This window comes from Sitophilus oryzae, unplaced genomic scaffold, assembly GCF_002938485.1.
Source record: "Sitophilus oryzae breed Bouriz unplaced genomic scaffold, Soryzae_2.0 scaffold_1207_pilon_pilon, whole genome shotgun sequence".
NCBI lineage: Eukaryota > Metazoa > Arthropoda > Insecta > Coleoptera > Curculionidae > Sitophilus > Sitophilus oryzae.
The window spans coordinates 67,660-83,486 of NW_022145846.1; the positions used below are offsets into that span (position 1 = coordinate 67,660).

The following is a 15,827-nucleotide window of genomic DNA, read 5'->3' on the forward strand; positions in this document are numbered from 1 at the left end:
TTCACCATCATGTTTTTGATAAAAATTGAGCTCCAGACACCGATATTAGTTTTCTTCTCCTATAGAAAAGGGTGTTTCCCTTTAAAAGCGTCCAATTTGACCCACCCTGTACATGTAAGTGACTGGACTGTAAGAAGAATATCAAATAAAGTAAATCTTATGTCAAGAAGGCGAACACAACTTACTAAACTGTTGACTAGGTACAAAAGCAAAGGCATGGGCTAATGTAACAATTATGAAAAAAATGTTAGTGTCTTCTTCAAAAGCGAATATCTCCAACAAAAATAAAGCTATTTGAGATGAACCAAAAAAACAAACTATCTAGAAAGGATGTACCTAGAAGAGAAAATTTTATTTTTAAATTCCTCGTTGTCTTGATGATATTCCTCCATGATATTCCACAGGGTGTTTCAGACTTTCACCAAAATATCAACATTTTGTTTTCCCTTGTATAATTGACAGATGAAAACTTTCATTTTTAATTTAGAAGGAGATACTAAAAAGTCAAATAACTTAGCTACATATTGATTAAAAATCATCAAAATCGGACGACTAGAACAAAATATATTAAACTTTAAAATACATCCAAATTTTAAAGTGCCCGTTTTTCGTGCCGGTTGGTGTATTAAGGAATAAGGTAAATCTTACTGGGTATTTGGTGGCAAGATATAGTTGGATTCCCTGTAAATCCAGGTAAACAATCACAATTTGGAGCATGATTTCTAACAAAGCATTCTGCATTAAGTCCGCATGTTCCAGAGCAAGGATTTTTACATTTATTGTTAACACATGATTTATCTCTAGGGCAGTCAGAGTTCTGTACACATTCGGGTCTGCATCCAGTATAGGGGTCGCCAAAGTAGCCAGTTATACAAGTACACGATCCCGCTCCATTATATTCTTTACAGTTGGCATTTGCCCCACAAGGTGAAGGGTTGCACGGATGTGAGGGTTCTTCGATAGCGATTACTAAAAGTGATAGTGACATCAGGGAGTAATTGCGTTTTCGGTTTCAATATCTTACGTTTTTGGCATCCAGAAAATGGATCACCTGTATAACCTTCAAAGCAGTAGCATACAGGAACATGATTGACTACATTACATTGAGCATTGGAGCCGCAAGATCCTGGACACGGATCTTTACATCTTTGGTTAACGCATGCTTTATTGAAAGAACATTCGGAATTGATTACACACTCTGGTCTACAATTGGGTGGTTGTCCAATATAATTTGGTAAACATGAACATACTGCTCTGTTATTCACATTTTTACATTCTCCAAAAGACCCACAAGGAGAGGGGATGCATGGATTTGATATTTCGATAGCAACTGGCGGTTCTAAAAAACAATTTTCGTTTAAAATTTTGGGGTTAGGGTATTACTCGTTTTAGTTTCTCTTAAATAATTTTTGTTAAGCTCTGTGTTATTTTAGTAGAGTTATTTTGGTTGTTAGACTTGTAAAAGCCGATTATTTTGTGACAGTTCTTACTTATTTCCGGTAAACATCTAATAAAGGGATCTCCTTCAAAGGACTGAGGGCAGCTACAAATAGGGCTATGGTTTACGACTCTGCATAGAGCATTAATCCCACATATTCCTGGACAAGGATCAACGCATTTTTGATTTTGGCATGTCTTGTCTAAAGTACATTCAGAGTTGATAATGCATTCAGGTTTACACATGGGGGGAGATCCGTAATAGCCTGATATACAAGAACACACCGGTCTTTGCCCTTGAATGCGACACGTGCTGTAAGGGCCGCAAGGTGATGGGACACAAGGGTTCTCTTTTGGCGTTTCGACAACAACTAAAATATTAAAACTGTAGGGTATCTAATATGACATAAAATCTGGTAATCTTACTGGGTTCAATTTTTCGGCACAAAATCAACGCATTTCCTGTGTAGCCGGGAGTACAATAACATTGCGGATTATGATTAATAACAGAACATTCTGCGTTAACGCCGCAAGTTCCAGGACAAGGGTCTACGCATTTCATATTGAGACAAGCTTTGTTATGGGCACATTCACTACTGGTTACGCATTCAGGACGACAACCTGAATACGGATCGCCGAAATACCCTGTTATACAAGAGCAAGAGCCCGCTCCATTTTGTTCTCTGCAAAGAGCATTTGCACCGCATGGGGATGGGTTGCAAGGGTGTCGCGGTTCTTCTACGACTACAAGGAAAAGTGAAAGTATTTATGTACACTACACATGAGAAAAAGTAAAGCGTTGATAGAGTTGAAAAATAAAAAGTAATAGTAATAGAAAAGAAATAATTACAGTGGGGTAAATGTAGTACAACAGATGCCTAAGTTTGTTGCTTACAAAGGTGAATAAAGTGTTGATTAATTTGTGATTACATTCTTGGAAACTCATATTTATTTCGTAATATATGATTAAGTGATTGCTTTAGTGTATAAAAATTTCCATACAACGCTACGAAAAAATATTATTTTTTAAATATTTTATTATTTTTTTTAAATTAACAAAATTAATACATTTACGTTAACTACTTCGTGAATTATTGTACGTCAAGAAGGTAAAATTGAATTTATCAAGTTATAGATCCACTAATCATACGAAACATCAGTTGCATTTTGTACAGTTACAATTACAGATTTAAGTAAATAGGAATTTTGTTTAAGCCTATTGAAAATCAAAATTATTTATTTATATTTCATTTTACTGTGATTAAAATCCTTCGTCTTCTCGTCAGTAGTTACGGTTGTATTTACAGCAATACCGTACAAAGTATCTCCTAAATAAGTGCAAGCCGAGATGCAAGCATTTTAGGTGGTAGTAACGTGTACTTTGGTCGCAGTGTTTTTGACAGAGGATGGTCGTGGCTCCTTGTTATCGTTACTGAACGTGTACTTTGTCAAAAAATTGCGGAATATTTTACATTTTTCTTGACATTTTCCGGAAAAATAAAAATAAAAATTTTTGGTGTTCCAGTTTTATTCTCACGGAATCTCTTGATCAATCGATGCCACTTCTTACGATACCCACATTCTGCATATTAGTAGGTTTATAATTTCACAGTAGTTTTAATTTTGGACATAAAAATACGAAAATAAACTTTTATTCATGTCACTCTGCTGCTAATTCTAGAAAAAACGCACACTTTAATAAGACTAAATCAATTTAACATGATTTAAAACGACGATCCCCAACTTTGAATTTTAACTGAACATAAAAGTAAAAATAATGCCAATAAGATAAATAAAAATAGTAACCCCTATATTATTCAAAAAATGTTTCTAATTGTTGTATTGTAGGATTTAGAAACATGTAACAAAATGCATTGTATGAACATATAACGAAACATGTTCATAGTACAGTAAAAAAATATAACATTAGATTTTAACAAAAATAGTTAACATATTAGGTACTATTTAAGTACTTACAAATAACTTAGTTTATGTGTTCGAATAGTTAGAGTCTTTTCATATTAAGCGATGTTCTTTAATAGGTAAAACTATGGGGAAATAAAGCTTGTCTAAGCAATCGTCGCTTATGTAAGCGGGTCCCAGCTACTTTTAATAATAATAATAAATAATAATAAAGTATCTTTATTAATATATAAATTACATCGTGCAAAGTTCTTGTCCAATAAAAACCTTTTTGGATTCTACGTTTATTAATGCCTCGAATACTATTTTCAAATATTTCCTCTAATTTATTCCAAACAATAGATAATAAAAATTATGAACATTTTAATAGCGTTATAAAAGAAATATTGGCAATACATCTATTACCATTGTAATAAAGGTGACAACAGTACTGGTAAATCTTAGGCCTCGCCCTAACACATTTTCAGTTCTGGCTAATTTGACTTCAGGTTTCTAGCCTAATTGGCGCCCGAGCAGGGACCAAGGCAACTCGGCGTCCGTAAGCGTTCTCAAAAAGGGAGAGAACCTTACAATTGTATATTTATTTTATTAAGGATTACCGAAATTATGGGTATAGGAAGACCTTATCTACTCGTAGTTCTTTTGTCCAGATCTACCACCCCCAAAAATATCTGCACTTATTTAAGAGATACCCGTATATAATTAGAATCACTGTAATAATTCACGTATTTTTCGTTGAAAATTTAACTCATATATATTACATATTATATTCAATTTTGTAGTATTTTTTGGACCATTTTCATTGTATCCAACACCAAAAACTATTATTACATGCGCCTTACCTGCGATTGGATTACATCCGGCGTATGGATCTCCTTCGAAGTTGCTTTGACAGCTGCATACTGGACGGTGATTGATGGCAGTACACTCCGTGTTAAAACCGCATGAGCCGACGCACGGGTCCTTGCATTTTTGATTTGCACAAGCAAGATTCATCGGGCAATCTTGGTCAATGGTACATTCCGGCCTGCAATTGGGCGGAGCTCCGAACATTCCATTCAAGCAACGACAAACTGCCCGGTTGGATACTGTCTGGCATTCTGCGTTAGCGCCGCAAGGAGATGGAATACAAGGCGTAGTAGGGACTTCTTTCTCTATTTCTAAAAAAAATATTTAGTTTAACTTGTCTAGAGATATAAGAATATAAGTTGTTTCATACTTTCTGTGCATTGAACAAATGGATCGCCAACGAAGTTTGGTGGGCAACTGCAAATCGGGTTGTGATTGTGAACTTGACATTTAGCATTAATTCCGCATGTTCCAGGGCAAGGATCTACGCATTTTTGATTGATACATGTCTTGTCTAGAGAACATTCTGAACTGACAAGGCACTCCGGTCTACATCGTGGAGGAGCTCCAAAATATCCAACTTGACATGAACAAACTGCTTGTCCATTTTGTTCACGACATACACTGTTTGGACCGCATGGTGATGGCTTGCAAAGAGCTGCAACAAATACGATAGTAATTACTAAATATTTAATATTAGTTTTAGTCTCTTACATTCTTTTACTGGTGGCCTGTCGCACGAAACTTGAGGATCTCCTATTAGTCCTTTAGAACAGGTGCACACAGGAACGTGATTGAAAACACTGCATTCAGCGTTAAACCCACATAAACCCTGACAAGGATCCCTACAGTGTAAAGACAAACAAGCCAAATTAGATGGACATTCGGAATTTGTAGAACATTCCGGTCTACATCCTCCAGAATATGGATTTCCTATGTAAGGAGGAATGCAGGAACACTTAGCCGCCCCATTATTGTAACTGCATTGAGCATTTTCTCCACATGGAGAAGGATTACATGGATCTTTTGGTCTCTGAATTTTTGTACAACCGATAAAAGCGTCTCCTTCATATCCGGACAGGCAACTACAGAAGGGTGTATGATTTACTACGTCGCATTTAGCATTAGGGCCGCAGTTACCAACACACGGATCTATACACTTTTGATTAAGACATGCCTGATGTAATGGACATTCCTGGTTTATTGAACATTCGGGTCGACAATATGGTGGACTACCGATATAATTTGCTACACAGGAACAAACTGGTCGATCTTCTTTGACTTGACAAATCGAGTTCGGACCGCAAGGTGATGGACTGCATGGATTAATAGGTTCTGCCGTAGTAAATGGTATTTTAGGCTCTTCAACAACAGCCGTGTAACAATTTATAAACGGATCGCCTTCTTGTCCGGCTGGACAACTGCAAATAGGATTGTGATTTATAACGGTGCATACAGCACCAACACCGCACGTGCCTGGGCATGGATCAGTGCATATTTGATTAATACACGATTTAATTGGCGGACAATCAGAGGTTACAATACATTCAGGTTTACATGCTGGCGGAATTCCTTGATAATTAGGTAGACAAGAACATGTAGCGTACCCTTGATGAGATACAAGACATCTACTAAATGGTCCGCATGGTGATGGATCGCAAGGATTTTCAGGTGGTGCTGGAGGAAGATATGAAACTATCGAACAAGCTACGAAAGGATCTCCAGTGTACTTTGGAGGACAACTACAAACTGGGATGTGATTAATTACATCACATTGTGCGCCTACTCCACATACTCCATCACAAGGATTTTGACATTTTTCATTTATACAAGCCTTATTCAACGGACAATCTGGATTAATTACACATTCTGGTCGGCAAGCTAACCAAGGATCTCCAAAGTATCCTTTTTTGCAGACACAGGCTAAACCGTTGGTTGTTTTTATGCAATCAGCATTAACACCACATCTCACGTTTTCGCATGTTTCTTCTTCTATTACTGGGGCTAAAAATTAAATAAAGTTAGTAATTATAAATAAATAAATTAAAAATTATCTTACTTTGTGGAACAACACATTGCTGGAAAGGATCTCCTATTAAACCAGCAGGGCATGAACAAATTGGTGCGTGGGCTACTACTGAACATATTGCATTAATTCCACAAGATCCAGGGCACGGATCTATGCAGTTAAACCTAATACATGCCTTGTTGAATGGACAGTCGCCATTTATTAAACACTCTGGTCGACATTGCGGATTATAAGCAGCTTCAGGGCCCAAACATGGATCGCAGACAGCTATTTGTGTGCCATATAAACTGCATTCCATATTTCCACAAGGAGAAGGTACACATGGTTGAGTGGTAATATTAGGATATGTTGGAATTGTTACAACTGGTGTTTTAATACATTGTAAAAATGGATCTCCCCTATAGCCCTCACTACAAATACATGTTGCCGTGTGATCTCTGACTTGACAATTGGCATTAACCCCACATAAGTGACTTTGAGCGCAAGGATCCCTACAATGCCTATCTATGCATCCTTTATTAATTGGGCAATCTGAATTAATATAACATTCTGGATGACATCCGCTCTGAGGATCTCCGTGGAAGTCTGGTAAACAAGAACAAACAGCACGATCGGATAAAACTTGACAAATAGTATTGGGACCGCAGGGATTTGGCATACATGGATTATGCTGTGGAAGAGGCTGCGGTACTGGGAAACATCTGATGATAGGGTTTCCTGTGAGTCCTGGTTTACAGGTGCATACAGGATGATGCTTTTCTACACGGCACTCGGAATTTATACCGCAAGATCCTGGACAAGGGTCCATACATCTATAAGAAATACAAGCTTGATGATCTCCACAGTTTTCATCAACTACGCACTCGAATCCAAAGCAGCCGATTGCGCCTGTTGGGTCACCTCCCATACCTTCAGGACAGCGACATAAAGAATTTCCATCGGGAGTTATTACGCACTGTGCCCCTGGTCCACAAGGGTTGGGCACACAGGGACTAGGTGGTTCAAGCCTACATCCCACATATGGATTTCCAATAAAGCCAACGCGGCAGAAGCACTGTTCTTCGTTGCTCGAAACATAACAATCAGCATTAACACCACATGGACCAGGACTGCAAAGAGTTTTTTCAACCGAAGCTGCGCAGCTTTTGTAAGGGTTACCCAGAGTACCATGTGGACAATAACAAACTGGTTCTCCATGAGGATCGCAAAATGCTCCTTGGCCACAAGGGTTTGGTTCACAAGGATTTTTAGCTTCTACGCACCCACGAATAGTATTGGGGCTCTCCAAGAAACCAGGGAGACACGTACATTTGGCAAAACCGTTAGATAGAATAGTACATTGAGTATTAGGTCCGCAAGGCGATGGGTCACAAGGGTTTGTTGGCAAACTGCAAGGTACCTGCGGAGGAGTACCCTCATATTCGGGAAGACAGAAACATACAGCGCTTCCGCCGACGACTCTACATCCAGAATTAGGTCCACATGGATTTGGTGTACATTCATCCCCTTCTGGAACTGAAAAACGAATAACGATTTTTTACGTATACCGAAGACTTATTTAAAATACTTACTGCAATTTTTAAATGGATTTCCAGTTAATCCTTTAGGACAGAAGCAAATAGGGTTTCCGTTATCTAATTCACAAAGCGCGTTTGTTCCACAAGGATTGGGATCGCATGGATTAGTAGGAGCTTGGCAAGCTATTGCCGCATTTCCTAGATATCCAGCGGGACATTTGCAATGAGGTTTATGATAGATTACATCGCAGATGGCATTAGCTCCACAATTGCACGGTGATATACATTGACTGTTAATGCAGGCTTCATTACTGGAACATTCTTCATCGTGTCGGCATCCTTGAACTCTTGTACATTCTATAAATGGATTTCCTTCATAACCTGCTAAACATCTACACTCGGTACCGTGATTTTTGGGAATACACTCGGCGTTATCTCCGCAAGAGTCTTCGAAACAAGGATTAATACATAATCTGTTCAATCTGTCGCAGAGCTTGTTTGGAGGACAATCTTCATTATATTGACAAATAGGCTTATAATCTAAAACTAAAATTACATATTTTTTTTAGTGATTTATATATTTAAAATATAATATTTATCTTAATAAGCAAGTATATTACCTGGTTCACAGCCAACAAAACCATTGCCTTGGTAACCTTCTTCGCAACTACAATCGCATCCATGATTCGTATTGATGCAAACAGCTTGGGCAGCACAAGGGTTATGAACATCACAGGGTCTTTGACATGCATTAGCTATACATGCTTCACTAAGGGGACACTCTTCATTGCTAGTGCAACCAACTAAAGAGAAGAGTGCGCGAAAAGAGGAAGAAATATTATTTACATCAGTACTTTTTACAAATATGTATAATTTTATATAAAACGATTATGGTTAAGATAACTCATTCTTAATTTTACATATTCTTTTATCGGCAGTAGGGTGGGTAAAAAAAAATCGAATATTTTTTTCCCGAAAAAAAAGGTTGGCAGAGATCTCAAAAAATTCTCTCCAAGTATGAGCTCGTAATTTTAATAGGTTTTCTACTTTTTCCTTATTTTTAGAAAGAAAAATCATATCTCGGTATCTACTATTTGAAAAAAAAATATCTCTTGCAAATTTGTAGATAATTGAATTCTCTACAAAAAAAGTATCTTACAATTTTTTTTTGTAAACCTCACCGTTCGAAAGTTATTAAAGGTTGAAGTTTGATTATTTTAAGGCAGATTCCTTTTTTCTTATGAATTTTATAGCTCGTTAACAAAAAATCATTTTGATATACGCAACTCATAATTTTGTAGGAAATTCTCTTCTTACAAAAATGGTTTCTTATGACTAGTCGATTAAATTAACCGTTTAAAAGATATTCATCCTCAAACTTCAATGCACAATAATTTTAACAGTTTTTGATTAATAATTCGAACAATTCCAATTAATTTATTTTATGAGTTTCGGGAAAATTTGTTAAAATTTGAGTTTATATGAACAGAAAAATGTTTTAAACTTTTTTCTAGATTTTTTAGTCCTAAACATGTACATTGAAACAAAAAGTTATTACATTTTTTCTAATTGAGAATTTCCCAATGATTCATTAAATTTCGAGTAAATAACGTTTTTGTGACAAATTTTATATAAAAAGTATTGATCTAGAAGGAAAAAAAAATTTTTATCAAAAAGTTTTTTTTATTTAATTATCAACTGAGATATTATTTGATTGGAATTGTTCGAATTACTAATCAAAAAATTAACGGAAAAAAATATTTATAACTAAAGGGGCTATGAGAATTTGCTGGAAGTTATTTTCAAGTTCAAACGGCCGCTAGAGGGCGCAACTGCTATGGAAAATAAGAAAATAGAATTTTTACAGAATTTTGCCTAGATAATGGGCACTATAAATAATAGCTTCATAATCTTCAGTAAATTTGGAATTTTTTTTTGTTAGAACCATTTTCCCCTATCTGCTAAAATAAAGTGGTGGGGGAAGGTTAGATCTAACTTTATTTAAATGTTAATAACTCCGGACTGGATGATCAGAATCCAATAAACGAGGGCTTGCTTAAAAGTGCGTTTCTTACTCTATATTATACCATAAAAATACTAATAATAAGGTTTTGAACGTAGACGCTAGGGGGCGCTTTCTTACAATTTAACAAACATGGCGCGTTTTTTCAAAAAAATTAAATACGATAGTATATGTAATTTTAGCCGATAGTAAAGAGTAGTAAAAGCTTAAAAAGTCAGCGAAAACCGCATCTTGATATCTTTTTTCACACCGAAGATATTAGCAAAATTATAATAAATACCAAAAAATAAGCCCTTAATGACCTTATTTTTACAACACGGTATCAGTAGCCCTCTTGATTATGCCCATTCTAACAAAAAAATAAGACTGAAACAGTTAGTTTATTTTAAAATCGAGGAAATACCAGAATACCCTAATACCAGATGTATTAATATCTAATAATTAAGATATTAACAACAGTGAACAAGAAACGATGATTCAGTGAAGTCATGGTAGGCTTTGGGGAAAAAATTGCTTTTTGGACGGAAACAACTTGTCAGAAGTTAGGTTTAAAGATATACAAATTTGCTTACGAACAAAAAAATGCTTAACGTTTCGGAAAGTTTATCTCTTTCCGTCGTCGGAAGCAAAAAATTACAAAGAATAAAGAAACAAACTATTTAAAAATATTTAAATTCAACTATTCGAGAACACTTTAGTTCTTTAAAACAGAACCAAACCAAACCAAAAGGCCCCAAATTTTCTGTATGATTATTTTTAATTTTTACATATGTTATGTTTATTTATGTTATGTTCTTTAAAATCACAAAAGCGATTGCCATACATTACTAACATCTACAGATGCATGAGCAATACATTTATTTTTATTAGATTGTATGTAGGCTATCGCTTCTTTCATTATAATTTTGGCGTTATTAAAATTTATTCTGTGCTCTGTGTACCATGAGTGCTGACAAATCTTATTTTTGTGAAAGTCTCCCTTTCTTAAATAATATTTATGTTCTTTAATTCGAAAATTTAAGGGTCTAGATGTTTCACCAATGTAAAATTTATCTTTTCGGAACGTTAAGCATTTTTTTTGTTCGTTAGGCAAATTTGTATATCTTTAAACCTAACTTCTGACAAGCTGTTTCAGTTTGGGATTAACGCAGAAGTGTTTACATAAAATAACCATTTTATTTTGTAGATTTTCTTGCAGTGGCGAAAAACCCATATAGGATTTTTTGGAGAGATGAATCCGCCACATAGGTATAGACATTTTTTACAAACCATTTTTGTAGAGCAGTGCATTTCCTACAAAACCATGAGTTGCCCATATCATAATAATTTTTGTTAACGAGTTATAAAATTCATAAGAAAAAAGAAATCTGACTTAAAATAATGAAACTTCAACCATTAATAAATAACTTTCGAAAGGCTAGGTTTACAAAAAAACTGTAAGAGACCTTTTTTGCAGAGAATTCAATTTCCTACAAACTTATCATATATTTTTTTCCAAATAGTAGATACCAAGTTATGATTTTTTCTTGCTAATAATAGAGAAAAAATAGAAAACTGAAAGGCGGAGGACTTTCCTATTAAAATTAAGAGCTCATACTTGGAGAGAATTGTTTAGAGTCTACCATGCTTTTTTTCAGAGTATAAAGTCAAAAAAATAATCGATTGATGAGTTATCTTTCCATAGATATAAAAAACGTTACATACTAGAACAAACTGAGACAACAAACAAAACTGGTTCTACTCTTCTAATTTAGACTGGTGTTGGTTAAACGTTACGATTAATCGTTACAATATTAGTGTTACAATTATTATTGGTAATTACGCGACAGATGAAACAAGATAATATATACAGTGACAAAGTTATCTTACTTGTAGGAGATTTGGAACACTTGACCGCAGGATTCCCTTCGAATCCCATGGGGCAAGTGCATATCGGTCGGTGCATTTTGGCTTGGCACCGGGCACTAGCTGCACAGGCTCGTGTAAACTCGCAAGGATCTTGGCAAAGAGACAAGTAACACGCCTCCGACTCGAGGCAGTCCGTGTCAGACTCGCAAGGCTTAGGCGCCCTTTCGCTAGGCGATGCTAGTAGGAATGTAAGTTAATTAGTATTTTTTAGTTGTTAGGTAGGGTGATACAATAAAGTAAATTAATAAAGGACTGGTTTACATTTAGAATCTTAGAGAAAAAAACGTATTTACAAGTTAAGTCACGGCTTTAACCCCAACCATTTAAAGAGATTTATTATACCTATATTGTGTAACCAAGCTCTATATTATAATTATTGTTAATTTGACAAGGTAGGTCTTCAGATATATGTTACAAGCTTTATATGGAGTTCAATAAAGTATTTTAAATTATGTTATACAGGGTTGTTCACCACATACGACACGAAGTATTGTAGCTGAACGATTAGATTTTTACAAATTGTAAGCTTCGGGTACGTTAAAGGACTATGAGAGCTACAATTTAAAAATAATTTTGCAAGATACAGAGTGTCCCAAATAAGTAAAAAATATAATAGTTGTATTTTTTAAATTGAATACCCTATATATTCTTCTATTTTTGGATTCTACGATTAAAATAAAGGTAAATTTGATTAGATTTATCATACTTAAACCTTACCGTTTTTGAAATATTTTCAATTTTATGAAATTGCAGTAAAAATTTTAAGGTTTCATTTCTCCAAGGATATGAAAGGTTTTAATACTAAATATTTACTGAAGATTATTTATTGATCAGATATTGCGTTGCAATAATAAAAATGGTACTATTTTATAGAGAGTGTCGAAAAATGTATATTAAATAATTACTAGCTTTAAACGGCAATTACTTGTTTAATTTAAATGGAACACCCTGTATATTTTACGTGAATCAGATGTACAATTTAATTGTCTATCAAATTGTATTATACCATTTTTTACTTATCTCTTAAAATTTTCGTAGAAAATGCATTTTCTTCTAATTTAGACTTCATTTATCACTATACCCATGGACTATTGACATTTTAGATTTTTTAAAGCAACATATATACAAAATGTACAGGTGATAAAAATAATAATATTGCAAGGCCCATTTGTTTACAAAAAGAAAACTATTTAAATCTTTATAAAAGAGTATACCAAATATTACTAATTATTAATAGACCACCATTATTTCTACCCAAAAATTAGTTAATTACATACTAATTGTTTTAATGAATAAATTATTCTAAATAAATGTGGATTTGACTCAGAAATCAATACAATCATAAGTTATGAAAGTGAACGTCTGTCATAAATAAGCATTCGTCAAAAATGAAATAAAATTTATTAGTTATTACTTTTTACCACACTGTCTAATACACATACAAAATTCAGTTTTTTTGTATTTGGAGCAATTATTATTATTAATCAATGTAAAAAATCAATTAATGTAGTTTGAATACTGGAATCATATTAATTGGTCCTCTTTAACAAAAAATATTTAAACAGGTTTTTTTATCTTTTAATAAAATAACCGAACTATATCGACAATAGTAGTATCTGGTACTCTTTGAAAATTTGTTACATCTTTAAAAATCATCTAAAATGTCAATATTCCATGGGTATAGGGTGATAAATGAGGTTTAAATTATAAAAAATGCATTTTCTACGAAAATTTGTAAAGATAGGTAAAAAATGGTATAATACAATTTGATAGACAATTAAATTGTGTATCTGATTCTCGTAAAATATACAGAGGGTTCCATTTAAATTAAACAAGTTATTGCCGTTTAAAAATAGTAATTATTTAATATAAATTTTTAGACAGTCTGTATAAGGTAGTATTTTGTTTATTATTGCAACACAATATTTGATCAATCAATAAACTTCAGTAAATATTTAGTATTAAAAACTTCGATACCCTTGGAGAAATGAAGGCTTAAAATTTTTACTGTAATTTCATAAAATTAAAAATATTTCAAAAAACAGTAAGGTTTAAGTATGATAAACCTTAATCAAGTTTACCTTTATTTCAATCGTAGAATTTAAAAATAGAATAATATACAGGATGTTCCATTTAAAAAAATACAACTATAATATTTTTTACTTATTTGGGACACTCTGTAGGTTGTAAAAATATTTTTAAATTTAGCTCTAATAGTCATTCAACGAACCCAAAACTTAAATTTGTAAAAATCTAATCGTTTAGCTACAATACTCCGTGTTGTATATGGTGAACAACCCTGTATATTCTAAATGCGAACTTTTATTAAAAATAGAAACATTTTTAAATACGAACATGAATAAATATCATAAAAAGAAACATTTAACTGTATTTTAAGGCGTCATTATTATTATAGTGTAAAACATACACACTATTATTAGGTATTGTGAATCTACATATCATAAGGATAAATACTAATTTAGGTAATTAAAGTTATTTTCATATAAACATTTTAAAGCTTTGTTTCTATTTCTTCCTCATTCTGGAATATGTAAGTATAAGAACTTGAGAAGATAAACGAAGAAACAATTTTTATATACAGGGTGACGCCTCTCATACGACGCGGATGTTTCAAGGAGAACTAGAGTTCTAGACAGTTTGTATTGAAATGAAATTTTGTGAGCATATGTAGGTTAATTCAGAGCACTGTTTAAAAATATAGAGAGTTCTAAAGGGTGTTCCCAAATAAAGTTATATATCAAAGTTGTGTTTTTTATAATGAAACACCCTATATATTAATTGATTTTCGGATTCTGGGAGAAAAATAAAGGTGAGTTTTATTAGAGAAGTATATGACTAAAATGTAAGGTTCTTGACATATTCAACATTTTCTAAAAATAAAGAACAATTTACTTATAGCTACCTAAATTGGAATTTCCCGGTATAGCCTAATATGTAATTAAAATATCTATTGTACTTTAAATTAAATTAGAACTTGATCCAAAAACTTGTACAGGGTGAAACAAAATTAATATTGAACATTGGTCATTAGCAAGTTACTCTTTTATTTTAAATGGAACACCCAGTATATTATTCCGATAGGATTTCAAAGGGGAATTCAAGTCTCTTCAAAATACTCTAGGTTTCCTACCCCTCAAACAAAGATTTTCCTAGATATTTTCATTTTTATGATTTAGTGTCAGTAGATCTTTATTATTTGACAAAATCTAGGGTTCCTGTGGTATGTCTGACGTTACTTCACAACATAGCTGTCTAATTAGTCCAACTTTAACAACTAGTTATCATTTAATATCAGTTAAAACAAAAAAAATCTTAGAAAATTGCCGAATATGCAAACTTATCCTATATCAGAGAGAATTGATATGATTCTATGTGTTGGTGAATGCAGTGTGTATTCACTAATTAACAGAATACTTAAATGTTCCTGATTTTATCTAGTCTGTTTTTTTATGGGGATATGTTAAAGCCAGTGTTTACAAAACTCGACCAACTATTGTCGAAAACATGAGAGAAATTATTGTAACTGCTTTTCGAGGTAGAACTTCACATGACTGCGCTGTTAAATGTGGCCAATGTTCCATATTAATTTTGTCTGAACCTGTATAACTTTTCGGGTCAAATCTTAATTTACTTTAACATACAATGATTATTGTAATTAAATATCAGGCTCTACAGGGTAAATTAAAATATAGCTAGCTGTTATTGAAATTTAAAATTTACCCTTCATTTTCGCAAAATGTAAAATATGTCAAAATCTTTACATTTTAGGCATATACTTCTTTTACTCAGTAACTTTTTTTGGGGACACCCTGTATAACTCTGTATATTTTTATAAAATGCTTTCAATTAATCTACATAAGCTCCCAAAATTTCATTTTGACATAAACTATCGTTCTCCTTGGAGTCTTCGCATCGTATGAGAGGCGCAACCCTGTATTATAATCCAGGTTCTTAAAATATCTTAACCAAAACTCAACAATATTACAGCTTCAACTTTAGGATAAAAACTGATCAGGATGTTATGAAAAAAAATATAAACTTTCCGTTTTTATCAAAGCAAAACCCAAATTTTGTCCAACTGAAAAAAAAAACACTCTAGGGCTATACCAAAGATTATAAA

General features: G+C 33.4%; 1 protein-coding gene across 1 annotated transcript in view; it reads right to left on the reverse strand.

The window, feature by feature from the left end:
- LOC115891946 overlaps window positions 1–15,827 on the reverse strand; it is a gene marked incomplete at its 3' end in the record, with an annotated part of 189,922 nt that overhangs the window by 63,077 nt on the left and 111,018 nt on the right. The window contains 11 exon segments of the mRNA XM_030912557.1: window positions 649–969; window positions 1,025–1,339; window positions 1,491–1,808; window positions 1,864–2,181; window positions 4,203–4,520; window positions 4,580–4,867; window positions 4,924–6,213; window positions 6,269–7,753; window positions 7,810–8,301; window positions 8,376–8,558; window positions 11,648–11,863. Coding sequence (XP_030768417.1) covers window positions 649–969; window positions 1,025–1,339; window positions 1,491–1,808; window positions 1,864–2,181; window positions 4,203–4,520; window positions 4,580–4,867; window positions 4,924–6,213; window positions 6,269–7,753; window positions 7,810–8,301; window positions 8,376–8,558; window positions 11,648–11,863 — 5,544 coding nt within the window.